The following is a 27646-nucleotide window of genomic DNA, read 5'->3' on the forward strand; positions in this document are numbered from 1 at the left end:
CCATTTTTGGGTGTATGGTATCTTACTGTCTTTTTATAATTCCTCTCATTCTTTCAAGATTGAAAAAGATGATAAGTTTTGGTAAAGTAAACAGTTCATTAGCTAATTTACAGCACTACTGCTACCACTAAATGCAAAGATATTTCATTTATGTAAATACTCATGAATGATTATTATGTTAAATTTTAATAAAAGCCATAAATATCTACTGTAGTTATTGCGGATAAAACATTGTTACATTTTAAGATTTTATCATTTTCCTCCCAATAAAATACATTTATCAATGTATGTAAACAGAAGAGTGTGGAATAAAGGCATGAAGTAGAACTTTTAAATATTTTTCTAGTTTGTATGAAGCATGATGATAGCCATGCCATAGCTAAGATGAAAGCTAGCTTCCCATTATAAGCCCTATTTAAGAGACAAACAAATCAATCGCCCTGAAATTTCACATGCCACATCAACAACAATGGTAACTTTTAGCCTCTACCAATCTGTATCTAGACTTGTACGGATGATTTATGAGATGCCTCTAACAGCCTGTTCCCAAGAAGGTCTCAGTCGTCTCAAGAATTTAATGGGAAACTTTTAAAAGTCTTTTAACTATATTTTGAGAAACTCAGGCTATTTTTGCCCTGCGCACCACTTGCAGCAGCAGATAGGGTAGATGTAGCTACATGCTGCAGTGAAAGGCAAGCTGCATCTATGCTGTGGTGTGTAGATATACATGCCAGTGAAAGACTCAGCCAAACAGGAGGCAGTGAGAAAAAGCTCTGGCAGCTCCTTGTGGTGGGGAAAGACTCCAGCAGCAGAGCACTGCACTGCTGACGATAGCAATGTAAATGGGGGAAGCACAGCTTGAGGGTGTTGAGAGCCTTGTAGGGTACATTCCCACAGGGTTCAGGGATGTCTTTGCTCACCTAAGCAGGGCCTCACCGTCTATGCTGCTATTTATACCCATAATAGGAGGATATATAGTGTATGTAACTTTACAGGCAGTTGAAGGCAATATGCCATGTGGATGTACCTCCAAAGTAATAACTTCTTATTAAAATCAAGAAGGGGAAATAGGACAAGGTGTTTGTTATGGAAAGTTCCTCTGACCTGTGGGGATAAGGCAGGGAGGGAATGAGCAGCTACAGCCCTTAATAGTGACTCCACTAATCTCACTTACTTGAATTCTGCTTGACTGAAGCACAGCTTGTGGTAAAATTCTCTCAGATAGCTGACGTGCAGTAATTGGATTTTCACAGTCCTGATAGTTTGTCTGAAATAGCGGTTGACATTCTAGTATATTCAACAAACAGGCCTATTTGTAAAGGAAGTTGTTGAACAAGGTGCATGCAAACCACCATTTGTAACAGCATGGTTTTATACTAATAGTTTGTTGGCCCTTGCTGTGAGAGAAAAGGCAGGGCTCAGAATGTCTGGGGAATGCAACACACTTGCACCCTGCTGCGTTAGCATCTGCTGCAGTATTATACTTACTGTAGTTTGGTCTGTTTAAAATATTTGTGAACACAGTGCTTCATCTGGTGCTTTTTTTCCTTAGTGTGTGGGTGGTGTATCTTTGGGGAGAAGACACTACTCTAAAATCTGCTTTATGTGCTGCCGTTGTCATATAATCAATCCTTTGAGCCTGACCACTTATCCACATGGTAGCCGTAAAGATCTGTGAACAAATTTCCCTTTTAGTTCATTTCAGATCATGACTGATTTTTATTAAACCAGTTTAGAGTATCTCCATGAAGAAATTTGGATGTGATGTTTGATCTAAACATGAATATTTAAAAACCTTTCACAGAAATAAATTCATATGGCAGCATCCTGTCACATCTTGAACCTGTTAGGGGAGAGCACTTGGTTATGGAGGTAGTATAGACTTATGGTTAAGGCAATGGTATGGAATTCAGAGGAGTTGGGTTTAATTTTTAGCTCTGCAACAGACTTCCCATGTGACCTTGAATAAGCCACTTAACCTTCCTGTGTCTCAATTCCCCATCTGCAAAACAGGGATAATACTTCTCTATCTCACATGGGTGTTGTGAAGAAAATTTCATTAATGTTTGTGCGAGTCAGGGCTTGTCTACACTTGAAATACTACAGTGGCACAGCTGTAACGCTGCAGCACTTCAGTGTAGATAGACACTGCCTATGCTGACGGGAGGGGTTCTTCCGTCAACATAGTTAATCCATCTTCCTGAGAGGCGGTAGCTAGGTTGACAGAAGAATTCTTCCATTGACCTACTGCTGTCTTCACTAGGGTGTAGATCAGCATAACAACACCGCACGGGGGTGTGGATTTTTCACACCCGCGTGACATAGCTGGGTTGACCTAACATTTTACTGTAGACCAGGAGTCAGGCACAGTGGGACAGAGGGGCCAAAGAAGAACATGGATAGCATTCCAGTTCTAACACTGTCTGTATAATTACCCTCCTACTGAAAGTCCATTTGAGGGTTTTGGCATGGCGGATGGCTTTCTCTGTGTAACTATCCAGAGTATCTAGTTCTAGGTTTCTGTGTTGGGGGAAAGTGTATAATTATTTATGGTGCGATCCATGAAAGTACTTAAGTGCCTGAATCCTGTTTTTAGGCACCACTGTGATCCTTAAAACTCCCTGCTTGGCTGGCCCCTAGTCCTGTTGGTGCCTAAACTCACTTGGTCTAGGCATGTGAACTGCAGCCTCACTCTATGCATCTGGATGCCCACCTCCTGCCTACGTCCAAGAGCAATTCACAAACCAGGGTAGATAGGTGTTTGGCTGCCTAAGTCACCGCCGGGGGCTTGATCCACTAGCCATGCTCAGAGGCTGCCTACTGGATTAAGCCGTTCAGGGGAGTTCACACAAAACAGTCGGCAGTTTGGGCAGCCCTACCTTTAGCCCTATCCTTGTAGAGGATCGCGGGTTCAAGTATCCCCTCCCCCTGAAGGGGGAAAAGGGATTTGAACAGAAATTGACCACCTGTAAGCTGAGTGCCCTAGCTAGGTTATAGAGTCATTCTAGTCTTTCACAGGCCCAATTAATATTTAATTATACCATTATTTGATTAAAGTAGAACAAGGTCAATGGGAAAGTGAAGGACCCGCCCCCCCCACATCAGAATATTCTATATCCTCATGGTCAGAGTGCTCATCTGTGAGGTGGCCAATCTCTCTTCAAATCCCTTCTCCCCCTCAGGAGGAGGGGGGGACTTGAACTGGGGGCGGTCTCACGCATCCAGGATGAGTACCCGATCCACTAGGCTAAAGATTATAATGGAGGGTGTGCTTCCTCCCCCCTCTTCCCTGATGTTTTGTTTTGGGTCCTGCACCCCACTCTAGGCATCCCAACACCTATCTTCCCTGGTTCATGGGTCACAAGCGGAGCTCGGCACCCACTGCAGCCCAGACTTAGACACCTATCTCTGTGAGCAGGGCAAAGCTTAGCACACCCCCTCTCTGGTCAGCAAGTTCCATTGGCTAGCTTAGGTGGCTCCTTGTGTACCTGGCTCTGGTGATCTCAGTCTTGGGTGCCTGTCTCTCCCCATTCATTGCATAGAGAGCTTAGGCATCTAAGTCAACCAGCAGTGTGGGTCCTGTGATTTTTTTTTCCTAAAAATTAGCCATCGTGATGCTCATAGTAAAGTCAAGCAGGATTAGGTCAAAAAATTGTTTATAAATATAAACATTTGGGTTTTCTTTTAATCCTATGTTTTTGTCTTTGTAGGCGTGCCACTGATTGATGGTGGCACTGTTAGGCTACCTCGACTGATTGGTCTTTCACGAGCCTTAGATCTCATTCTAACTGGTCGTCCTGTTGGTGCACAAGAAGCATATGAGCTTGGACTAGCCAATCGAATAGTCCCCAATGGCCAAGGTTAGTGCTTAATGAACAATGCAGGAAATGGTTCTAAATGTGAATTTTTGATAGTGTTATCATTTGCATGTCTGTCTTTGTGAAGATTAGTTAACACAAAAATAATCATAATTTTTATAATAAACAGAATCGGTTATGATTAAAATTAAAAATGTTTTAATATATATATGTACAGTGCCTATCCCTGAGCCCTACGCAGGGGCATTGTGGTGCTATCATGATACAAATAGTAAATTAAAATATACATCTGGCACCGGATTGACACACTGCAGAGAGGACATCCAACATCTGTCACATTTGCTTTCACTGCTACACTGCTATTAAGTTACTATTTGTGTTTAAAGTAGATCTTAAAGCAGGCTGCTAACAATAATACATCATCCAATTATCCATTTCCTTTATTGTAATTGTTTTGAAACATCGCATAGCTGAAACTAGAACATTAGTTGATGGGCTGCTATCATGTTATTAATTTATTTTGTTTTAAATGGAGGGAAACAAAACTTTCCAAATGTTGCTGTATGGTTTGAAAAAAATGAAATGGGTTTCCTTATATTTTGGACAAGGGAAATGAATAGAGGTTTTTCTAATGGAAATCAGATGTAGCCCTTGCTTTTACATTAAAAAAGGCATGTGCTCCAGTTTCTCTGCTTGTGAATCAGTCTTGTCCTGCCACTGTACAGTTCCTTGAAGATTTTTTTATTTCCTTTATAACTAATTAGCTGCCGACTCCATCTCTCCAAAGCATGGAGACAAAGATATCATGAGAACTAAAATTACTTGAGGCAAGAACCTAGTTTTAGAAAGATTTCCTTTAGAAGTTAAATGTTACATTTCCACTCAAAAGAAAGGTGCTGCTGTGCAGTCATAAAAAGCTGGCCAAAAACCCTGGTAACCTTTGCAGTCAGCTGTGTTGTTTTTAACCCATGCCAACATGGATCATAGCTCTGGACCAGGAGAAGCAATGCTTTCTCACTCTGTTAAACTAGAATCCAATGAACAGCAGCTTGCTCAGCGCTCAAATCTGCAAATACTTATTCACATGAGTAGTCTTTTCTTGGTCAACCGATCCCACTGATTTAAATGGAAATAGCTGCATGAATGAGGGTTTTCAGGAACTGGCCTTCATTCCCTCCCCCCCATAATTCATTATTCTCAAATATTTCTCATACTGTAGTATCTTTTTATACTTGTCTCACCAGTAAAGATGAGCTTAGTTGCATTTGGGTAAATATTATGTAACGTTCAAATGCGTGCTAGGCACTTGACAGATATGTAAGAAGACATCGGTCCCTATCCCAAAGAGTTTACTGTCTAAGGGTTTGATCCTGCAAATGCTTACTACTAAGTATAGGGCTTATGGAAATCAGTAGGGTTACTCATGGAAATAAGCACCATACCTTATAGTAAGTAGATGCAGGATCAGACCTTAAGGGCTCAACATATTTTGAGTTCACTCAATACCTTGTAGGACTGAGCCCTTAATTGATAAAATACATATATACAGAAAAGGGTGGTGTGAGGAGGTGTGCAACCCAAGACTTCCTCTACCAGTTCTAGTATTCCCTTTTGTAACCCTTGTAGTTTTATTTTTATCCTTTACTTACTTGCCTTTGTTTTTTAACTCATGCCAATTTGCATTTTTTGTTTACCTGTTTCTAACAGTTTACTAGGTTTTTGTTTGTTTGTCTGTCTAGCCCTCCCTTGACTTTTCATTTTATATTATAACGCTTGGTTAGTTTCTTTATTAGGGCCATGTGCTGGTATCTGGCCAAAGAAAACTTGGTGCAAAGTGTGTGTGCAAAGTGGCGTTAAGCAATCTTGCAGTTGCCTGATCTTGGGGCAGCTTTTTGCCAGTGGAGTCCCGGACAAAAGTTAGAGCAGCTTAAAGATGGCTTTAATTTGTACCATATGCCATTAGCTCAAAGGGGCCATTACATCAGCCAGGAATTGTGGGGTACAAGGACACTCCAGCCACACCCACTTTCTCTGAACCATACATGCACAGTGAAGGAGTGGCGTAGGAGTTCACCACCACCTAGGGATCCCCTTGAGCTAGGAGTATCCTCATGTGGGCCATTAAACTAGCTTTCAGGCAATTTTGCACTGGGAGAGTTGAACTAAAGCACTCCCATGCCCTGGGAGAACCGGGCCTTTTTTTTAAAGTTAGTCCTATTTTCTGGTTTTGCTTTTTTAAAACACATATGTAACTCTTTCCTATTTTCATATTAAACACTTACAGAATGCCTACCATTTCCAGCCCTGGAAAGAACTGTCCTCTTTCCTTTGACATTGAGAGCCAGTGAGACCATAGCAACATAGCGGCCTGAGCTCCTCACATAATGTTTACGTGGAAAAGGTCTGTGGAGGCCAGGACTAGTCCCTTTCAGAGACCTGGAGCATATTCGTGGACTTGTCTACACTGCAGAATTAGCTTGAGGTATCTACACTGGAGTTAACTCCTCTCGCGTTAGCCTGCCTCCAGCAAGAGCATTCACAGTGCAAAACGACTCTCAAGCACTCTGTGGAACTCGTAGCAGCAGCCCAAAGTGACTGCATATCCACTGTGTTACTGGCTTGAGTGTCAGCAGAATCTGGGCTTCATCCCACTGCGCTGATGGGCCAGCTAGCTCACGTTTAAAGCACCATTTAACTCGAGCTAGAGACTTTTAGGTGTCAATGGGAGTCTGTTGAGAGGCAACTCTCAAGTTATAGTTCTAGCTAACAGTGCAATGGAGACAAGCCCTGTGTTAGTCTGCTTTTGTAATTTTGAAAACTTTAGCTTTCCATAACCAACAGCTGCTGCTGTTTATCAATTTTATTCCATTTAGGAAGTACAATCTTGATTTTTTGTGTGTGTTAATTTAGAGAGAGTTGAAAACATAGAAATAGATTTTAAGAGGTTTCCTTCCAATAACAAGAGTGTATCCCTTAAAGAAAATACATTTTTACTGTTAACCTTTGTCCATTATAGGGAACTACCTCTGTAAGGTAAATGTAGAAAACTTTTTCAAGCAATCTCTAACATTTCCTGTAGAAGGAAAAAGGAAGACGTTCTACTGAGTTACCTCATTTTGAATTGGTCTGGAAATTGGTTTAATGCACAGTAGCAGCTGCTTCTCTTCAACTTAAACTGATATGACTGCTGCTTACTGTGGCCTGTTCTCCTGACTTGTTAGCGAAATGATTACAACATGTACTTTTAAATCTAAATGGGCTTTGGGAATGGTTTCGTTTTTTTTTTTTTTAGCTCGTGTGTCTGAGAGTTTTTAAAAGTAAATTAGCCAGGAGCCAATTAGCTAGGACAAAAAGATACAAATGTTAAAGTGTGCGTGTTAAAAGTGAGTTATTTTGATCATGGAGTGTGAAAGGAGGAAGAGGGGGCTGGTAATAACACAGGAGGTTATTCAAATCTCCTGAAGCTGCCGCCGTTTTTCAATTCCAAAAAGTGACTAATGTCTCCATAGACTTGCTGTTGTACTGTGTGCATTCTGATATCCTGATTCCTTTTAAAATATGAGTGTTTTGGTTGGCATTGAATGATGTACCTTAGAAGTGAATGCGAATGAAACTATGTTTTGTTTACTGTGTGTTGTAAGCAAATGAGAATTCTATTAGACTTAGTCTGGCACTTAGTGTTAACCTGTTGATTACAGAGCTAGATGTAAAGCAAAGAAAACCCGATAGTAGGATATTCTAGTGTTATGAAAGACCTTGGGCCTGATCCTCAGCTATGACTGAGAAGTGCTTGGCTGAGCTGAAGAACAGGGATACAAAACTGCCTTTACACTCCCTCTATCGTAGAGTCACTCTGCTCAGGTCTGCTTCCCTGGAACAGAATAGAGCAGCGTGTAGTCTGCTCTAACATCTCTCACTTGCCTGGGTCCCCAAGAGACTGATATGGTAGCAGAAGATCACTGGGAAGTTGGCTATGCCCCTGGGCTAGAGGCAGAGAGGGAAAATATAGGAGCTAATCTGTATGGCCAATGTTGTTTCAGGCTATCCACAATGCTACAATAAAAATACCTTTGAATAAATGTATGGTATTGCTGCTCGTTGAGGTGCACTGGAGTGATAGAGCACATCATAGTGTTTCTGAGTAACACTGGGGCACCCCTTTCTCTTGCCTCTATTTCGAAAAGATTTTCCAGTCTTATCTTGCGATATGTATTAGCAATTCTAACAGCCATTCTCACTCCTTAATTTTTTGATTTATCCTTTTCAGCATTTAAAAGGTCTCCATTTTATATTTCATATGAATTTTCCCAATAATACTTATTCAGTGTTTAATATACTCTAAGTGTCTTCACATACTGAGAAAGCTAATTTATTTCAGTAGTAAAGTCATTCATTACCTTAAAATTGTTAGCTAGTTTTGTGTGTACCTAGAACTTAGCTTTGTTTTTTGAAAGTGGGAAAAGGCTGATAGTTTACAGCAATATTTCTTTATATTGCAACCTAGTTTGCTAACAGTGGGTGCTCACACTTTCATCCATTTAAAAAAAAGTATTCAGAAACAAGAAGGGAGGTCAATTAAGAGCCCTGCAAATCAATGTGTGCTCAAAGCATGCTGGGGGGGGGGGGGGGGGACGGACACACTTCTGTTCTATGATAAATAGCGTAAAACTCCACATATGTAGTGGTGATATACATATGATTGGTTGAAGAACCAATCATATTTATCACCTGGTGTATACTTGATTGTGCACCTTGGACCTACTCATGCTGTCAACCCACTAATCCATCTCACGTGGACACATCCTGACATTCCAGATCTCTGAGCAGCTTCATGGGTGCCATTTTAAAGAATAAATAAACCTGCTATCAAAATGTTCGCTCCTTTCTCCCAAATAAGGAACTTCTTTAAAAATTACCTGCTGTTGATCCAGGATAGGCAGCACTTGGTCCTGCTCCAGTGAGAGGCTTAAGGCTTGATATCCTGAAGCCCTGCATAACTTTGTATCATTGGAAAGGGAACATTCCCATCTTCCAATGGCACCCAGCACTTGTTTCTAGGCTTGGGAAGTTGCAAGATATCAGACCTTAACCTTATACTTAAAATGTTAACCTGAAAAGCTATTTACATGCATTTTAGAGGTTTTTAGGGCCTTTCTGAGACTTGTGCCATTGGAATGAAAGTAGTGTAGGTCTGGGGTGTGGACAGTCATGCCTACTAGTTAGAGTCCAATGCCTGGAACTGGATCCAGGGTCAGAGTTTGGGTCATATTCAGGAGCCAAGCCAAAGGTCAGAACCAAAGGCACAGTCAGGAGTCAAGCTAGGGGTTGAAGCCAGAGTTAGAGTCAGTGCCAGAGGGAGATGTTGGAGTAGAGACCTGGAGCAAGGCAGGAAAACAGGAACTGGGAGCAGACGGGGCTCTGGGATGAGGAGGGCAGGAACCAGAAACAGGTTGGGAGGCAGGGCTCAGGAGACAAACAAATAGGTTGGGTCCATCATAGCAGCTAGCCAAGGTTCACCTAGTTGCTCAGATGATTTCCTGTGTTTCTGTCTGGCGTCAGTAGTGCTCCCCAGCCAGTGGGTGGGACTTGGTGTCTCCTCAAGTCAGGAGCTACATGGGCAGGGCCCTCTGTGAGCTAGAGTTCCACAAGCAGCCCCTCCCCCCCACTGGTTTGGGTGAGCTGCCAGGTAGCGACCATGGTCTGAGTACTGTCCATGGACCCACAGGCACAGGTTCAAGGCCCATAATCCCTCCCAAGAACATCCTGTAAAAATTGAGATCTTAGTTGTGAACGTGCAGAGCAGCCTTTGGGGTGTAGAGTAAGGAGGTGTGTGTCTGTAAATCGGGCAATAAAGATAATCTTGCACATGGGCGCCAGGTTCATATAATTTTTGGTGGTGCCCATAAAGGGTTCTGGCCAGGGCGCTAGGCCCACGTCACGTGGGAGAGGGGCGGGGTGAAGAAGCAGGGCTGGGATGAGGGAGCGACTGCCACGCAGCACTGCTTGGGGCCAGGAGCGGCTCCTGGCCTGGGCACAGGGCCCACGTGGGAGAGGGAGAGGGGGAAGGGGTGGAGCCAGGAGTGGGGAGCAGCTGCTGCCACGCCACGCGCACGCTGCTTGGGGCCTGGGCTGGCGCCAGAACGGCTCCTGGCCAGCTGCTAAGTGTGTCAGAGGAGGGAGGAAGCATGGCTGGCCGCGCTGAGGGCTGCTGCGCTCTGCACTCCACGGCTGAGTGCCACTGGAGGCTCCGCGGGCAGCCCCTCAGCACCACAGAAATATTGGTGGAGCTGGGCCCACCATCCTCAATGTTAGTGGAGCACGGCCACCATGGGCCCATATAACTCACCACCTATGATCTTGCATTCTCCACAGCTGTGGAGTGCTGGGTGTCTAATCTCTACCAGCTGTCACAGAAATAAAGAGAGAGAACTCTCAAATATGTTGTAGTTGATTTTCTGTAGCATATGTTTATATGTAGGATAGAAGATAGAGAGATGTAGCTATTAGCAATCATTTGGGGTGACCTGGATAGCTCACAAGCTATTTGAGAAAACACTGCGACCCCAAACTCATGCTGATAAAGCCTTCATGCCACACCATACCATTATTTATCCTCTCTGCATTAAATGCAAAACAAAAAAGACAACCCAATGCTGAGATTGCAGTTAGATTGCACTCTTAAGCGCTCCATAGTCTCTCAAGTTACAGTAGGCCCCAGAGGATTCAGATCTTGGGCTGCTGAGTCCTAGACATAGAGCAACTCCCACGACTGTTTCCCAGCAAAGGGAAAATGTGGTCCTTCAAGCAGGACCCTGTATCCCCAACTAAACTTTCACCCTTCTTCCAGATTCCTTTCAACTAGGTATAGGTGAGCACCCCTTTCCCACCCCTGTAGTAGCCAAGGAGGCACACTTATGCTTCTTGAGGACACTGGAAGAGGGGGAAATTACTGGCTATAGACTATTCTGACCACTCTCTTTCCCCCCAGAAGATATGAACAATTGAAATGGAAGTTGGGATCTATTAGAAGGAGTGGTGTCCTACCCGGAAGGACTGTGTGCCATGAAACGTTCCCCTAAACCTCCTGAAATCAACCCTTGCTTGGCAAACTACAGCATATTCTGGATTTGTAACAATATTTAAAACTATGCAAAGTTTTTTTTCTCCCATCTTTTGTGTTTCTTTATAATTTCAGACAGTTTTATAAGTTCCACAAGTGCAGTATCTGGCAAAAATGATAGCTGTTATGGATGGAACATTTGAAAGATAGCTTTTCTGTTACACTAGCCATTGTTGCATTTGGTGGGATTAAAAGCTCCGCTGTCCTTTCAGAAGAGCTTCCTATTACCTTCTGGCTTCTATTAGAAATGAAGCTAATTTCACAAACAAAAACTTAAACCAGAGTTAAGATTGTAAATAAATAATTATAGCAAACATTTTAAAGTGAGGAAATTAGTAATTTATGACTCTGCCCCATATCTCTTCCCAGCCTCAACCTATAGCCTAGAAACCTTTTATATCCACCCACCATATCTCAATATGGGCTACAAACCATCTACCAAACACGGCCCACAGACAATCCTTTAGTTCACCCTCCAGTTATGAGCTATAAACACCAGCATTTAGTTTCTTCTGCTCAGTGGACCTGCTGTTGGGATTGGGTGATAGTCCATTGAAGTTGCACCCACTTAAGCAGTAGAGAGCTTGGGAGAAATTCAGTCCTCTCTCACCCCAGCTTTCCACTATGTTCAAGAGACCTCAGCACCTTACACCTTATTCATAGTCCAGAAAGAGCATAGTCCTCTCTCTACCATTCCATTATGAGTAAGACGTCTATCAATGTTCTTTGTGTGAACTGGAAACCCCACTGTACCTTCCATGTTCACACAGACCATATATGTCACAGCCTCCACCATACAGATGTAGACATGTTAAATGGACACCGTTGCCTTAAAAATGTCATGCTGTCTTAAATGATTCATACTTACAAGTAAAACCTAGATTACTTTAACTGAAAGAGACTAAATAGCTTTTCAATTTGTTTACTAAGTACATTTCACAACACTGTGTAGAGGGTTTCAGGGTTCTTTCATATATAGTCAATTACTTAATTTCCCCTGTTTGCCTGCATCTTGCAAACACAAACAAGGGAGAGAAAATTTTTTTAAAATAGGAAAATGTTATTGCAAACTAACAAATATTGGCAGAAGGGATCCGTGCAAATATAGTATCAAGCAACTTTAACTCTTTTTAAATTGGCTAGTTTCCAGGATAAAGTTGTGGCTTTAAAAAAATTGAAATTGCTGACTAATAGATTTAATCAGTAATCATAAGGATATAAGTATATTCCTGTTAGGTGAGGATGGTGGACATGGAGATTGGAACAGAGTTATGATTGTTTGAGGAATCTTAACTATGAATTTCTTCATTTTCAGATATTTGATTTTTAATAAGGATGGTGGTATAGTAATGTTACTGAATTAGTACGCATTTATTTACAACCATTTCTCTCACAAAGATTTTGATCTGGTAAATCTGCATTACATATTTTTAGAAAATATTTCTAGGTAAAGAAAGTAGTGGATCTGTGTCCCCGTGTATGTGTTAATAATACGATGTTACTATTTTTTAAATGCCTACTTACACTAAAAAAACTGCATTCATCAAATGAGAGGAAAAAAATCTGGGCATACATAGCAAATATTGGTTTTAGTCTGCTCCATCTCTGAGCTAAGTTTACACTAACCCATTCTTCTCCAGTTCATAGGAGACCTTGCATGTCAATATTACATTTACTGTGCATGTTTTACCTTTTTAATATCCTATTTTCAAATGCAACATGTTATAAAGATCCCATATCACATACATGTTATTTCTTATACCTGCAAGTTGTGTAAGATTTTAAAAAATCATTATTAAAATATTCTTTTATGTTTCTACTTGTAGCCCTTCAGTGTGCCATTGAGCTTGCTAAACAAATCTCTGCCTTTCCTCAGCAATGCATGCGTGGAGACCGAAACTCTGCTTATTACAGTGTCTTTGATGCCACCTCTTTCACAGAAGCCATGCAGTTTGAGTTTGACACAGGTGTGCAAGTAATTTTGAAAGAGTCTGTCCCTGGTGCTAAAAAGTTCAGTTTAGGGGAGGGACGTGGAGGAAAGCTATAAAAATGAAATATCTTCTGTTTGTAGAAAAAGTTTTCTAATCATTAGAATAGTAGAAGTCTACTGAAGTTACAAAAAGAATGGAAGCCCTGAAAAAATGTATTCTATAAATTAAAAATGTATAATTTATTCTAGGAAATGGGAAGTTGCATACCTAATAGTGTTAGCAAGTGATGTGTACATAAATCCTTGTGAATGGAGATGAGAAGGTACCCTGCATTAATACATTTTGTATCTAAAAATCATTGTATAATAATGAAAAATCTCAATTTGTATTGTACCTTTGTTCTGAAATCCTGAAATAAAGCTAATTTTTTAACCTTTTTTCATTTGACTGACTATTCTAGTCATGAGTCTTTATTAAAATAAAAAGGATTTGTTTCACATAACCAGTGTATAAAATACTAAAAATGCATGGCGATAACATAATTTATATAAACAAATCTGATGAATGATTTGCCAAATGAAGACAACCAAAAACCAACTGCTAATGTTTTAGGTTAGGAATAGGTAGCAGAGCTCTATTTACTTACAATCTAAAGACTAGAGCTGCCAGAGGAAATTAACTACTGCAATTAATCCTTATTTGCAAAACTCTGTATCTTGAAATACAGTTCCTGTGGGGTAGCAGATCTGTTAATGGAACTATTTACAGTATATTCGTGACAAAGAAAACCTGCACCTGCTCAGTCCTCATACAGACAGGATCTTTGCTTATTGGCAAGAATTTAAAAGAAATTAAAAAAAAAATTAAACCATTTTACTGCTAACTTTCCAGTATGGATGTCTTTCAGAAACAGTTATGCATGAGCTTTTCATTTCACCACCAGATGTCCTCCATGAGTAGGAAAATATGATGACCTGAAAAATATTCTGAAGCCTGAGTCCACAACATTTTTGAAGATATGACAGTGAAAGGAAAGTTTGAGTGAAAGCAAATGTTACCACAGAGTTTTGGATGGTGTGCGTGTTGTGGAGGCTTTCTGGCAGGTGAAAAATTCTTTCAGTAGCACTAACGTATTTGTTTAACTCTTAAAGTGTTTGTCATAGTCTGCAACAGATTACGTACATGCCTTTCCTTTTGCCTTTACCCAGAGAACTGGTACTGCTCTTTATTCTTAATCCTTTTTAGAAACGTGCAATTTCAAATGGTAATGTGTTTGTTTGAAATTTGAAGCTGTGGAATAACCTCTATCAGATAACATAAATCTTTCATCCCTTCTAGTGAGTTTTGAGGAAGCAAAGCAATGTAATATCTTGTTGAGTGCAGATAACAGTGGTCAGAATCCAAAACAAGGCATTCTGATTCAGGTGCTTGTGGCACCTCTTCAGAAACCTTAGGGCAATAGTCCATATCATTGGTAAGAACTACTAAAGGAAGGCCAGAGACTGAGCTTACAGCGCTGTAGTAAAGAGTCCACATTATCTGTTATGGAGAGGTTAAGTCTTCATGCTAGTTTATATAGTAAGTCTATTTTAGGACTGAGGTAATTTAGCAGAGCGGAACTGGAAAGTTTAGTGTGTCCATATCCATACACTGCATTGGTCCTACGGTGCCCAAACACTGCCAGTTCTGTAGCTATATTACAACACCACCTACTCAATATTTCAAATATTTTACTTTTAAGAATAAAAAAGTGTAGATGATGTATGCTTGTTACAGATCATTGAAAAAATAGTGTTCAGTACTATGACAACTGACCCAGGTTTTAATCCTACAAGGTTCTGAACACTCTCAACTCAAGCTGATTTCAAGAGGAGTTGAGGGCATTTTGGTAACTCTGGAAAATATATATACTTTAAATGTGACACTTCCTTCTGTAGTATCCAAAATATGAAGCAGAATTTATAAGACTCTTGTGGAGAAAGTGATGTAAACTCCCCCTAAACAGACATACAGTGGAAAGGTGGGTGAGGTAATATCTTTTATTGGACCAACTTCTGTTAGTGACATAGACAAGCTTTCAAGCTTACACAGAGCTCTTCTTCAGGTCTGGGAAATGTACTCAGTGTCACAGCTAAATACAAGGTGGAACAGATTGTTTAACGTAAGTAATTAACATATGTTTCAAGGGACCATTCAAGGTGAAGTGGCCTGTTAACACCCTTCCAGTCACAAGAGGGGAAAATCATCAAATCCTTCCCCAAACAACTCCAAGAGAAACTCTACAACCTCATCCCCCACAAACCCACCCCAGGGACCTTCTATGTGCTTCCCAAAATATACAAACAAGGGAACTCAGACTCATATCTGGTCATAGTACAGTCACTGAAGGAATATTGAGCCTCATAGAAATCATCCTCAAACCACTCACCACATAAATTGCCAGCTTCCTCCAGGACGCTACCAACTTCCTCCAGAAACTCTGCAAAATTAACAACCTCCCTCAGAACACTATCCTTGCCACTATGAATGTCACCTCTCTGTACACCAACATCCCTCACGATGACGGCATCGTTGCCTGCCCCAAATATTTACAAGGTAATGAACAACACTCAAATATCTACCCCAAACAAATTGCCAAACTAATTCATTTTATCCTTCCCCATAACAATTTATCATTCGACAACAAACACTTTGTCCAAACCCTGGGAATAGCCATGAGTGCTAGGATGGCTCCCCAATATGCCAATCTCTTCATGGGCCAACTTGAAGAACAATTTCTGAACAAATGCACCACAAAACCAGTGATATCTTTGAGATACATGGATGATATTTTCATCTTCTGGACAAACTACCTCAACTTCCTCAGATTTCCATCATAACTCAGCAACCACCGCCCATCCATTAAACTCTCTAACTTCCAGGACAACTCTCAACTTCCAGGACACCACAATCAACTTCCACAGTGGAATCCTATAAACAACTATATACAAAATGACCACAGGTCACCACATCTACCTTCACAGATCCAGTAACCACCCCAAGCACATCAAGAAATCTGTTATCTACAGCCAGAAACTCAGATACTGCAGAATATACTCAGAGGAGAAAGTCCAGCACCTTAACACATACGTACACCTTTGCATACTTAAAACTGCCTTCACCAGATAAAGACCTCTACTAGAGAAGTAGATTACATCAAGGAATGAGCCACCCAAATACCCTGAGAGAATCTGCTTCTATACAGATATAAACCCCCCTCCGACGGTACACCCTTATTTGTCACTTGCCACCCCCCACTGGAACCCATATGGAATATCAAACAATTACAACCCATACTGTATGGGGACCTCCATCCTGAAAGAAATCTTTCCTGAATCCCCTCTTCTGGTCTTCAAACAATCCCCCTGCCTCTCCAAGCTCATCATCAGAAACAAGCTCCCTACAGACAGGACACACAAACTCAAGGCAGCATTGGACCCTAGCAGAACAACAGATGCAAAACCTACAGACATATCGGCATTGCTACAATGATCAACACACCTTTCAAGATCACTGGGTCCTACACATGCCTATCACAACATGTGGTGTATTTCATCCAGTGCACTAAATGCCCCAATAACAACTATGTGGGTGAAACCAGACAATCACTACACTCTTGAATGAATTCACACAGGAAAATGATAAAAGGCAAAAACACCACATCACCCGTGACTGAAGACTACTTTCATAAATCCATCATTCCATATCTGACCTCTCAGTCTTCATTCTCAAAGGAAACCTGCACAACACTTTCAAAAGACGAGCTGGGAGCTTAAATTCTTAACTTTGCTAGACACTAAAAATCATTGCCTGAATTGAGACATTGGATTTTTGGTTTATAATAATCTATAGCCCACTGACCCCCATCCTCCCAGTGACTGGAGATATGCCAAACAATCTGTTCCACCTTGTATTTAGCTGTAACACTCAGAGTACATGTCCCAAACCTGAAGAAGAGCTCTGTGTAGCTCTAAAGCATGTCTCTCTCACCACAGAAGCTGGCCCAATAAAAGAGATTACCTCACCCACCTTGTCTCTCTAATATCCTGGGACCAACACAGGTACAATGCTGCAAATACACAGTGGAAAGTCAGGTCCATTGTTATACCCCAAGAATGCAAAATCTGGCCCAATAAATTAATATTGTGAAAGTAGCTGCTCCCTTCTGATTCTACCTCCCGAACAATTACTTGCATGCGTGTTTGTAGGGGTACAAACCTGGTTTGGCTAACAGAGCATGCTCCTTTGTTATCATAGTTAAAATATGAGTGTTAAAGCTTGCTTTCCTCAGAATAAATTTTCATAGTCTTCTAAACTTTTGAAAAAAAAGTCTTCTGTCTTTAATAGTTGCAGCTGATGCTCTGGGAGACAGAAATGAATGTAGTGTCAAATTCTGATCCTCAGTAAGTCAACAAATATTTCCAATGGATCAGCATTTGAGGACCAAGTTCTACTCAATTATACCAGTGTAAATTCAGAATAAGTCCATTGACTTCAGTGGAGCTAGCCTGGATTTACTAGTGTAACTGAGAGCATGCTATGATCCATAAGGAGAGAGACCAGTATGTAGAATGTCTGCCATTGATCAGTCCTACAGTAGCTAATAATTTTTTTTCAGTATTAAATAGGGGCTGGAATTAGAAGTATTCTTCATCCATTGCTCTAAAATTTGGAATAATGTTTTTATAAGATTGCATAAGGCTTTTAAGCAGTTTGTGTACATATTACTACTACTTATTCATAGATTAAGGCCAGAAGAGACCATTATGGATGAACTCGTTTGACCACCTGAATGATGTTATATGATCCACTTTGTAAATCTCTTTCTAAGAGTATTGTACTACATTGTACCCTGTTAATATTACCTTAGCTGACATTATTTAAGAACCAAAATGCTTGGAAAGTAAATATGATTATACTGAGGGTAACATACTTACATTCTAGGCAATTTAAATAGTTGTATAAATTGGAGAAAGGATGAACAAAAAAGGCAGGTGATAATTTCAATACACCATTTATTTTTTCCTTTTATAAGCCTTGCAAGTAGGGCTAATGTAGCTATTATATGAAAGAGCTCTTTCAACAGAGCAAAACAACAATTTGGTTTATTTTAAAAATTTGTAAGTGCAAGGGCTTCCTTCCACTTAACGTATTCACTAGCTATTCCTCTGAATTACTGTAATTATGAAATAACAGATGCATTGTTTTAGTTTGAAGAACTCTATTAAAATTAATGAGGGAAAACTCATGACCATCTATGCAAGTGTATAAGCTGCTTTCTGATTGGTAAAAAGTTTCTCTCTTTCAAGATATGCCTGCCAATCAAAATCCTGAATCCTCTGGAGGGTGTTTTCTAGATTCAGACAGAGATTAATACTGTGCCTAGACCCTGCAAAAAACAAATTAAAACATTAAAAAAACAACACTCCACCTACTGGCAAATCCTCACTATGAGGGTGATCACAGTGCAATATAAATGTATCAAGCTGGAGATATTATTATTTATAGTACCACGTATTACAACTTATAGGGAGACACAATCCCTGCCTTGAGGGGTTTATAACACTTTAATCCTGCAATTGGATCTGCAGGAGAGGGCACTTACAGAGTCCTATTAACTGACTATATATATATTTTTTAATTCTAACTGTATAAGCTCTTTGGGGCACTGCTTGTCTTTCTTGTTCTGTGTTTGTACAGCACCTAGCACAAGGGGATTCTGGTTCAGGAGAGGGACTCCTAGGTACCAGTACAATACTGCGAATAAATAGAAGGATTGATTCAGTTTTGTTCAGTATCATTTAAGAAAAAAAATGATCTCCACAAGGCACTGTGTGAGCACAAGATTCCAACTGTAGACCTAACTCAAACATCACATGCCTGGGGGACATCAGTCCATGATGAGGAAGGACTAGGAGGTAGGATGACAATAAGGCCTGGCCAGTTGTGATAGCATCATCTCTGAGCCCTTCTTCATCCCAACTAAGCCAAATTGATGCCACCCTTGTCATTTTTCAGTTTGGTCAGGAAACCAAAGGAAACTAACTGAATCCTTTTACACTTGCAAGTACAGCCCACTGCGAATCACTTGGAGGCTGCATAGTATTTGCAGCTGGTTCTGTCATTTCCCTGCCAAAAGCCGAAGTTTCAGCAACTGAAGCAACCATTAAAAAATCAAAACAGCCCCTGCCAACCCCCCAGACCATGTATTCCTTCCTAACCTTCAACTACAGCAAAGGCCCAGGCCTTGCCTTTCACCCCTTACATCCCGTACCCCCTTTCCACGGTTATTCCCAGTCTGCAGCGGGGAAGCCCAGAGGCAGTCATTGCAGACGGCAACCCCCCGCCTGCAGCTGGGCGGGAAGGCGAAGGGAGAGACTCGTGCATGATAGACGCGGCATGGGAGCCTCTTCAATAGCGGCTTTCGCTGTCTGTCAAGGGGGTGGGCGGGCGCTCCTGGGAGCTGGAGTGTGGTACCTGCCGGAGCGCTCCGCTGCTCAGTGAGTCCAGGCTGCTCGTCCCGGGAGGAGGAGCGCGCCCGCGGATGTGATTTTCTTTCCCTCACCGTCACCCCTTGCAGCCGACCCCGGCCCGGGGGGACCTTAGCAGCAGCAGCAGCAGCAGGAGCCTCCAGCTCCCCTGCAGAGACTTGTCTCCCGGAGCAAGTTTGCTTTTATTTTACCACCCCCCCTCCCGCCGCAGGGCAGCGGGCTCCTTCCCTGCCACCTCTGGAGCTGGCTCGCGCCGGGGACTTCGGCGGCGCGTGGCGCCCGGGGCTGGGCAGCCGGCTCGCGGGGGTTCCTCGGGGAGGAGCGCGCGGCTCCCGGCTGTGATTTCCCCCGCGCCGGGCTGCGGGGAGCGGGGCGCGTTTGCTGCCTTCGGGGGGGAGGGGAAGCCCCTCTCCTCCGCCCCCCTCGGGCGCACACCGGTTGCACCTGAGCAGACCCGCCGCAGCCCTTCCTCTCTGCCTGCCGGCGCGGCCGCGGGAGTGAGCAGACCAGTGACCATGAGAGAGAGAGGGAAGGTTTAACCCCCTCGCCTCCCCACCCCCATGAAGTAAATCCCGAGGGGCGGGGAGGGAGAGACGCAGCCGATCCTGGGGACAGAAGGAGCCGCCGGGCATCCCTCGTGTGCCTCGGAGGAGAGCCAGCAGCAGCGCCCGGCTGGGACTGGAGCCATGCCGCCGCTGAGACTTGGCTTGCTTTGGTGGGGGGGGCTGCTGTGCAGCTGCTGCTGCTCCCCGCCGCCCGTGCTGCCCCTGCTGCCCGCCGGCGGGGCGCTGCTGGCGGACGGCAGCAGGGAGCAGCCCCCAGCCTCCACCTCGGCGTTCCTCTACCGGCGCCTCAAGTCGCATGAGAAGCGGGAGATGCAGAAGGAGATCCTGTCAGTGCTGGGGCTGCCGCACCGGCCCCGGCCGCTGCACGGGCTGCAGCAGCAGCAGCAGCCGCCGCCGGCTCCTCCCCAGCAGCCGCTGCCCCCGCCGGGCAGGCTCAACTCGGCTCCTCTCTTCATGCTGGATCTGTACAATGCCCTGTCCAGCGAGGAGAAAGAGCCGGGGCCGGGCGCAGAGCGCCGCCACCTGCAGCCCCCGGCCGCGCACACCCTGCCGCGCAAGACCCTCCTCGCCCAACAGGGAGCCAGCGGCGGCTCCTCCGCGGTCAGCTCGCAGGACAGCGCCTTCCTCAACGACGCCGACATGGTCATGAGCTTTGTGAACCTGGGTGAGTGTTAGCGGCGGGGGGGGGACGTGATCTGGGCAGGGGAAGCAGGTGGCAGCGGCAAGTGGGCACAGGCCAAACAGAGAGAGAGAGAGAGAGAGAGAGCCGTGGAGGAAGTGCCAGCCTGCCGCTGCAGGTGGAGGCCCCTGGGTACCTTGGTTATTCAGTCCGGGATCTGTCCGTCGTTCTGTCTCGGCGCCATGCCGCGCTTCTCCCCGGGGTAGCGGAGATCTTACCGGAGCTGGCTCCGCTTCTCCCTAGCATGTCGCCACACCCGCCCCGCTGCTTAGCCACGGTAATGGCCCTTCCCTGCATCCCGTCGAACCTCCTACAAGCACCTGCTCAGCATTGCCCGTTCCCTGGGAGCTGCTCGGTCGCGGTCGCGGTCTCTCTCCTTTGCCCCTGCAGGAGAGCACTGACCTAACACTTTGCGGCTCCAGTGGCTAATTAGTCCAGGGCAGCACGGCGTTCAGTGATGGTGAGGGGAGGCTTTTTTTGACAGCCGGCCCGGGGCAAGGAGAGTCAGGCTGCGTGGTGTACCTGTGAACATACACACACAGGCTGCCCGACTTATTTATTTATTTTGCAGCGCAGTCCTGGATGGATGAATGTGTTGATTCTCGAGGAAACCAATGCTTGTTCGTGAGTCAGTGTTTAGCTAAAGCCACCTACATGAATATGTTGTCCGGGATCAAAGCCAACAACAAAACCATACACAATCCCCCACCCTCCCAAACCCAGTTGCCCATCATTTGCTATATTGGATGATCACTGTGTTCCTCACCTAGGATTGTAGCAGATAGAGGTGCAGAGGTTCTAATAGATATTTGAATCCATCTCACTTCAAGCTCACAGTGTAGTCCCCAGAGAAAGGAGGTATTATTAAACTGATGCTGCATTTGATATACTCCAGAAGGCTTTATCATTATTATTTTCAATTCAATAAGGTTAAACAGGCCTTTGCTATTTCACTTAATGTTGAAGATGATTTTTAAATTACATTTGGATAATCTGATACAACTGATGATGAACTCTTTTCCCTCAGAGACTTGTTTGCTGTTGGTTGATTGTTTTCAATAAATGAAAAATAATGAAAGGTGGAAGGACATAAGGTACCCTTTTGGACAACTTAAGTCACAGTTCAGGACAGGTGTTCCAGTAGTGGAATAGCAAGGGTTATTCTGCAGGTTAGGATTGTATTGGCAGAGCTGCTGATGTGGTGCATATCTGTATAACACTTGCCCATCCCCCAAAAGATTTTGACCAGTGATGCAACTCTAGTCCCTCAGTTTTGTTGTCTGAACAGCAAAATTCAACCACATCTTTTCCAATAAAAACAAACAAAACTGAGTTGTACTCTGTAGTCTGAGACCTCATATAACTAAATACTGCTTATATTTATTTAACATTTATATTATGATAGTATCAAGACCCTAGTCTGGATTGAATCCACTTTGTTTTAGGTGCTGAACAAAGACACAGTTAGATCTGACTGTATGAAATATATTGTAGTCAATTGCACCCAAATTGTGGCAGGAACCAGCAGTGTTGCACAGACAGAGCACACATAGTTCTGGAACAGGAGCAAAGAATGCCTTGAGTTGCTCAGCAGTGATCCCTCTGTTTGGTTATGAAGTGGTGTGGTCTGGCTATGAAGGGTACCCAGTCCACTACCAGAAGAATGGTGATTGACACTTCTAATACAATAGGAAGGTGTATGTAATGGGAAGGTGCTAAAATAAATTGTTAGACATCAACCTTATTTTTAAACAGATCTCATTTTCAGAATGTTATTAATGTGCAGTGCACCAAAGAGAATTTCAGTGGAAAAACAGAAAACACTTTTTTATACAAGCGGAATGTAATTGTAAGGAATTGATATAGTAAAACTCCATTTATTGTGAAGAAGAATGAAACACCAATATTATTCCAATACATTTCAATGTGCAAACTGCAATTCAATCTTTAATGAAGTTCTGCAAAGTTTAGACTTCACAGTAGCACTTATGTCCATGTAACTTATGTCGCTCAAAAGGGTGTTTTTTATATCCCTGAGTGACATAAATTATGCCAACATAGGCTGTAGTGTGGACATAGCCTCAGTCTTGGAAAACTAAGGGAGAAGGGAGTTTTCCTTCCAGCTCTGTGTAACCATGAATTACCATAGTCTGAGAGAGAGGAAAAAACCAAAGCTGAATGTTTATGCAATGCAAACCCTGCTAAAAGGGAAGAAGTTTGAAGTGAAGGCTAACCAGAAGGCTAACAATCTAAACTGTCCATGAAACACCAGATCCCTTCTAGGACAGAGTCCACACTAGGAAACTGTTCAGAGGCAATCAGCAACTTGTATTAGAGAAGGGAATTTAGCTAATGTAGAAGTGTAAAGCCTGAGGTTCTGTCTTGACGGTCTTCCTTGCAATTTGTATCTGTTTTTTTCCTTACTATTTCATCTTTGAATCTGTGGGATTTATTTATTAAATACACTTTTGGTTTATTTTTACCCTAAGCAGGTCTCTATTGTGCAATCAGGGTGGAGTGTGCGGCCCCAAGTGGACTGATCACTGGGGGCAGATTTCACTCCTTTGGTGGTGCTGAATCAGAAGGGAAAAGTCTAAGTGTCTGGTACTTAAGAATTTGGAGGATGCATTTGGGGAGACATGGGTCCAGACGGGTTTATTGGGGTCATCTTGCAAGGACTAACTTGGTGGGTGGAAGCCAAGGTGAGACCTTTATGCTTGAAGGTTGGCTAATGGGGTCAGAGCTCTGAGCCAAAGCAGCATAGCATTAAGGCAGCCAAAGTAACAAGGCAAGTGATGACAGAACCCCTTACTGGTCCATTTGATCCCCAAAATGACACGACATTCACTCAGGTTGTAATCCAAATTTACTGCCGACATAAGCAGGTGCATCTGCACTAAAACCTGTGCCATATTATTCTGGAAACACTTTTTAAATGATCTAAAAATTCTGCTTTGCCAATTCATGGATTCATGTCCCCTGATTTGTCTGAGTTCTCCATTTTTGACCTCCACCAAATCATTAGGTACTATTGCACATGCTTGAGGTTTGTAGTTTTCAAGAACAGATTTTGACCTTTTTGGTGGCCAGGCATTTTGTTTGGATTAAGTCCCTTTTTATTTGGACACATGTATAGGATCTAAGGATGAGGGCGGAGAGTTGCGTGGTTGGTTATTTATGAAGAGAATGTAAATATTTCTCCTTTAAATTGCAGTTTGTTATATGGAGGCATCTTGTTACTTAACAGATCTGCTCTCTGTGCATTGAGTTTCTTCCTTTGGTGACATACATGTTGGGGTAACATTTTCAGAAGTGTGTAAGTGACTTAGTAGCTGAAGTCTGATTAAAAAATGACTTGGATATGTATGGTCTGAACAAAACCCATTGTACTCAATGGAAAAATTCCCATTTACTTCAGTGGGTCTTAGATCAGATCCTGAGGAGCCCAAGTCCCATTGCATTTGAATAAGACTTAGGGTCCTAAGTGTCTGAAAGGGCACTTTTGAAAATTTTACCATGATCTGCCATCTCTGTAGTGGTAACAGGAACAAGTAGGACAGTTGCCACAATGAGTGGAATTCTATTCCAGCAGAATTGTTAACCCAGTTCCAGTTATAGGGCCAAATCCTACCTTCAATTATCTTTGCTCACCTCCAGTGAAGATACTTAGTTAACCCCCTGCAACCTTGTTGAGTTCAGTTTCACTGGGCACAGAAATGATGGGAGGACTAAGTAACCAAGGTGCTGGCAGCCATGGTGTTTTAATCCCATGTTGTCTACACCTGCTGTGAGCTAGATTAATCAATATATTGGTTTCCTGGAGCCCTTCCTATACTAGCACATTCACTGTGGATCACGATGATAGAACTGAACAAGTGGTAGCAAGAGTGGGAATTTTTTTGGCAAAAAAATCTAGTGTAGACATAGCCTGAGTGTTCTGCAAATTGAAACAGTTATTGTGTTTTAAGAGTCCTGCCCATGTCTGTCTTGATCCAATGTGGTATTAATCTAAAAAATACATAACCATTTCCCTATGAACTTCCCCTTAAAAACATTCAATGGTATCACCTGGTGTTCTGCACTAATGCCCTGTATAACCAGGATTCAGAACAGTCGGCTCCATATAAACTCAAATATTTTATGCACCAATATTCTGTATATAAATAGAAGCATTTTGAAAATGCCCACTTAGAATACAGAAGCAGAGTATTTGAAATATATGCAGTGTGTAAATAAATGTACTGTACTTAGTGGCTTTGCAAATTAATCAAGACAGTTTTAAAACTTGTGCTGAAGGAGTCAAGATTTTCCAACACTAAAAGAGAAAGTGTTTTAAACAGTACAGCGAAGGTGTATCGTTTTATCCTTTTTAATATTTCTTTTACAATAAAAAGACAAGAATGAAACAGTTATTTGTAGCCTCTGTGTAAACAGAAGATACATTTAAACAAGGTAAAATCTTGCTACAATCAAGTAATGAGTCACAATTTCTTTGTCATAAAGTGCATTTAAAAAAAATATACAGCATTAAGTGTTCATATTAGTAGTATACTACTTTATGCAGGTACAAATGCAAAATACTTATCTTGTCAGTTTCTGCATTACATTTGCCTGGCATATACTGTAAAGGTGTTAGACACTCTGTTTACATATGTGCTAAAGGGTGACATAATGTCTATTGAAGCAAACTTACTAAGCTCCAACTAGGCAACAAGGAGCACTTAAAAATGAAAACAGATCAAAGCTCATAGAGAGGTTGCAATATTCACAGCCATGAGCAAAGAGGTGCTGGAGAAAAGGGGCTCTAGTTTGTCTGAAACAGAGGTTATTATTGCATCATTGTATCTCCAGAACATTAATCCCTTGAGTTTCCAGACCATTTGAGAGATGAATCAGTGAGAATAAAATTTTGAGCAGCAAATCCAAAAAGCCTGCTGAAAATTGTCTGAATACATTAGAAAAAAGGTTAAATTGTAGCAAGTGTATACAAGATGAGAAATACCAGTCTGCCTGTCTTTTTATAGACTACGTTATAGAAGTTGTTTAAAATTGGACACTTATTGTGGTGTGACTTTAATATTTTTCAAACATAGTGCAATGTCTGCAGTACAGACCCGTGCCTTGGAGTGAAGAAACAATTGCTTTTTTAACCCCATTTAAATGTGGTTTTGATCAGGAGAATTCACCTTCTTGAAAAAGGTGAAAGGTGGATTTGAATATTATCAAAAGAATATGCACAAATTATAAGGGAGGTTGAAAAAGTAATTTGTTGACCTCATTTGACTTTTTTTTTTTCCAGTGGTTTCCTCCCTTCCTCTGATTGCCCTGATGATGTTTCAGTCCCATTTAACCATGACAAAATATGTGTATGTATTTAAATAATGAAAGAGAGAGAGAGACATGAGTTACCAATACAGTGTTACTGTGCATATTTAGTTTATCCAGACTTTCATTATTGCACAACATTGACTGAAACTTCTCATCTAGCTTTGTGTGAACAAGGGGCTCCAGAATAGACAACTTCTCTCTCAAGACCTTGCATTATGGTGACTAGTCTTGAATGAGGAAGGCTAGATGAGACTCCCTTTGGAATCCATAAATAGGACATCTAGCACAGCCACAAGGTTACTGCAGAGCAATACAAGGCATTCCCTTTCCCAGGGCAATATTATGCTGTTACCATAATGTTCCCAGTCCAGCGTGGACTGTAGAGGAGAAATGATCAAATCTGTGTCTTTTGCATGGCAGCAAGGAATGCTAAAGCACAGAGCTACCAAGCCAACTTTTATTACTATTATTTTACATTAATAATGCCTTTGGGAAAATAAAATTCCCAATCCAATTTGCATATTTGAACTACAAAAGGTTGTGTGTGTGTGTGTGTGTGTGTGTGTGTGTGTGTGTGTTTTAAGCATCTTCTTCACAATGAAGTTGGAACTGACCTAGTAAAGCTTCTGATCATCGTGTGCTATCTTTGTCATATTATATATCTAGCATACTTAGATTTTAATACAAAATACCAAACAAACACAGTTTAAAATTTGCACCTGGATATTCTAATCAGCAATTACATATATAAAAATATCTGAATTCCTAAGCATAGATTTGATCCCTAGATTGATCCCTAGAATGCCTAATTTTGACAATGAAGTTTGAAAATTGAAGTCTCAGTTGCAAAAAAGCAATTTTTCCTCTCCCAGAAATTCTCGACCCCTTCCATCTCCAGGGGTGTTCTTTTGAATGCAAAGCTACAGACCCTCTTAGTTAATTATTGTAACATCAAAAGTATTTGACATGAAAGAGACCAAGCAGTGGCTATACAAGATAATGATTTGTTTATAACAATAATTTAAACAGTATATGAAAAGTATAAACATGTGTGTCCTGCCAATATTTGCTTTATTGCAAGCTTCAGTGATTGACTCTCTTGACTTCCATTGTCAAATGTTTCTCCCTTTAAAAATAAAAAGAATTGCAGGGGGAAAAATCTGTCATATTTAAGGAGGTTTCTATTTAATATACAGTGTGGGATAGCCAGAAACAAAATATATACTCATGTAGTACAATAAGGGATAGCTAGCATTTAGAAATGTCTATATTTTGTTTCTTGTGTGTGGTGGTTTTTATGCTTTAATGACTGTAACAGTCCTTTGATCCATGTTCCCCATTATTGTATTGGTATGTACTCAAAAGACTTGTAAACAATGGTGAGCCAGTGGAACTGTACAATCTACCTTCAATTCCTAATGTCACTTATTAGAAAGTGTCTTAAAACCCCACAAGAATTCTCATTAGATACATCCTTACAACATCTTTATCCTTCTACACATTCAGGTGCATAGGGCATCCACCAATTTCCATCTTTTATTTTACTACTGTGTTGGTCTGTTCAGGCTTCTGGGTGTCAGGTTGATGGATTTGGCTTCTTTCTCTGTTGTTCTGCATAATGTCACCCTCTTTTTCTCTTTACGGGTGGTGTCCATATTATCACTTGATGTGCAA

General features: G+C 42.0%; 2 protein-coding genes across 4 annotated transcripts in view; both read left to right on the top strand.

Annotated features, from left to right (window-relative positions):
- LOC137166603 (enoyl-CoA hydratase EchA19-like) overlaps positions 1-13306 on the top strand; it is a 29669-nt gene extending 16363 nt beyond the window's left edge. For 2 of the 3 annotated variants that reach the window (XM_067568386.1, XM_067568387.1), the window contains exons 5-6: positions 3711-3860; positions 12765-13306. In XM_067568386.1, coding sequence (XP_067424487.1) covers positions 3711-3860; positions 12765-12985 — 371 coding nt within the window. In that variant the 3' untranslated portion in view covers positions 12986-13306. The remainder of the gene's footprint in view (positions 1-3710; positions 3861-12764) is intronic. The other variant, XM_067568388.1, reaches the window with a different exon arrangement.
- A 6053-nt stretch (positions 13307-19359) lies between these two features.
- The window catches only part of BMP6 (bone morphogenetic protein 6), a 120656-nt gene continuing 112369 nt past the window's right edge, over positions 19360-27646 (top strand). Inside the window, exon 1 of the mRNA XM_067568357.1 lies at positions 19360-20629. Coding sequence (XP_067424458.1) covers positions 20086-20629 — 544 coding nt within the window. The 5' untranslated portion in view covers positions 19360-20085. The remainder of the gene's footprint in view (positions 20630-27646) is intronic.

The sequence above is a fragment of the Emydura macquarii genome, unplaced genomic scaffold (assembly GCF_026122565.2).
Source record: "Emydura macquarii macquarii isolate MOO-44397 ecotype Brisbane River unplaced genomic scaffold, CSIRO-AGI_Emac_v2 contig_2890, whole genome shotgun sequence".
Taxonomy (NCBI): Eukaryota; Metazoa; Chordata; order Testudines; family Chelidae; genus Emydura; species Emydura macquarii.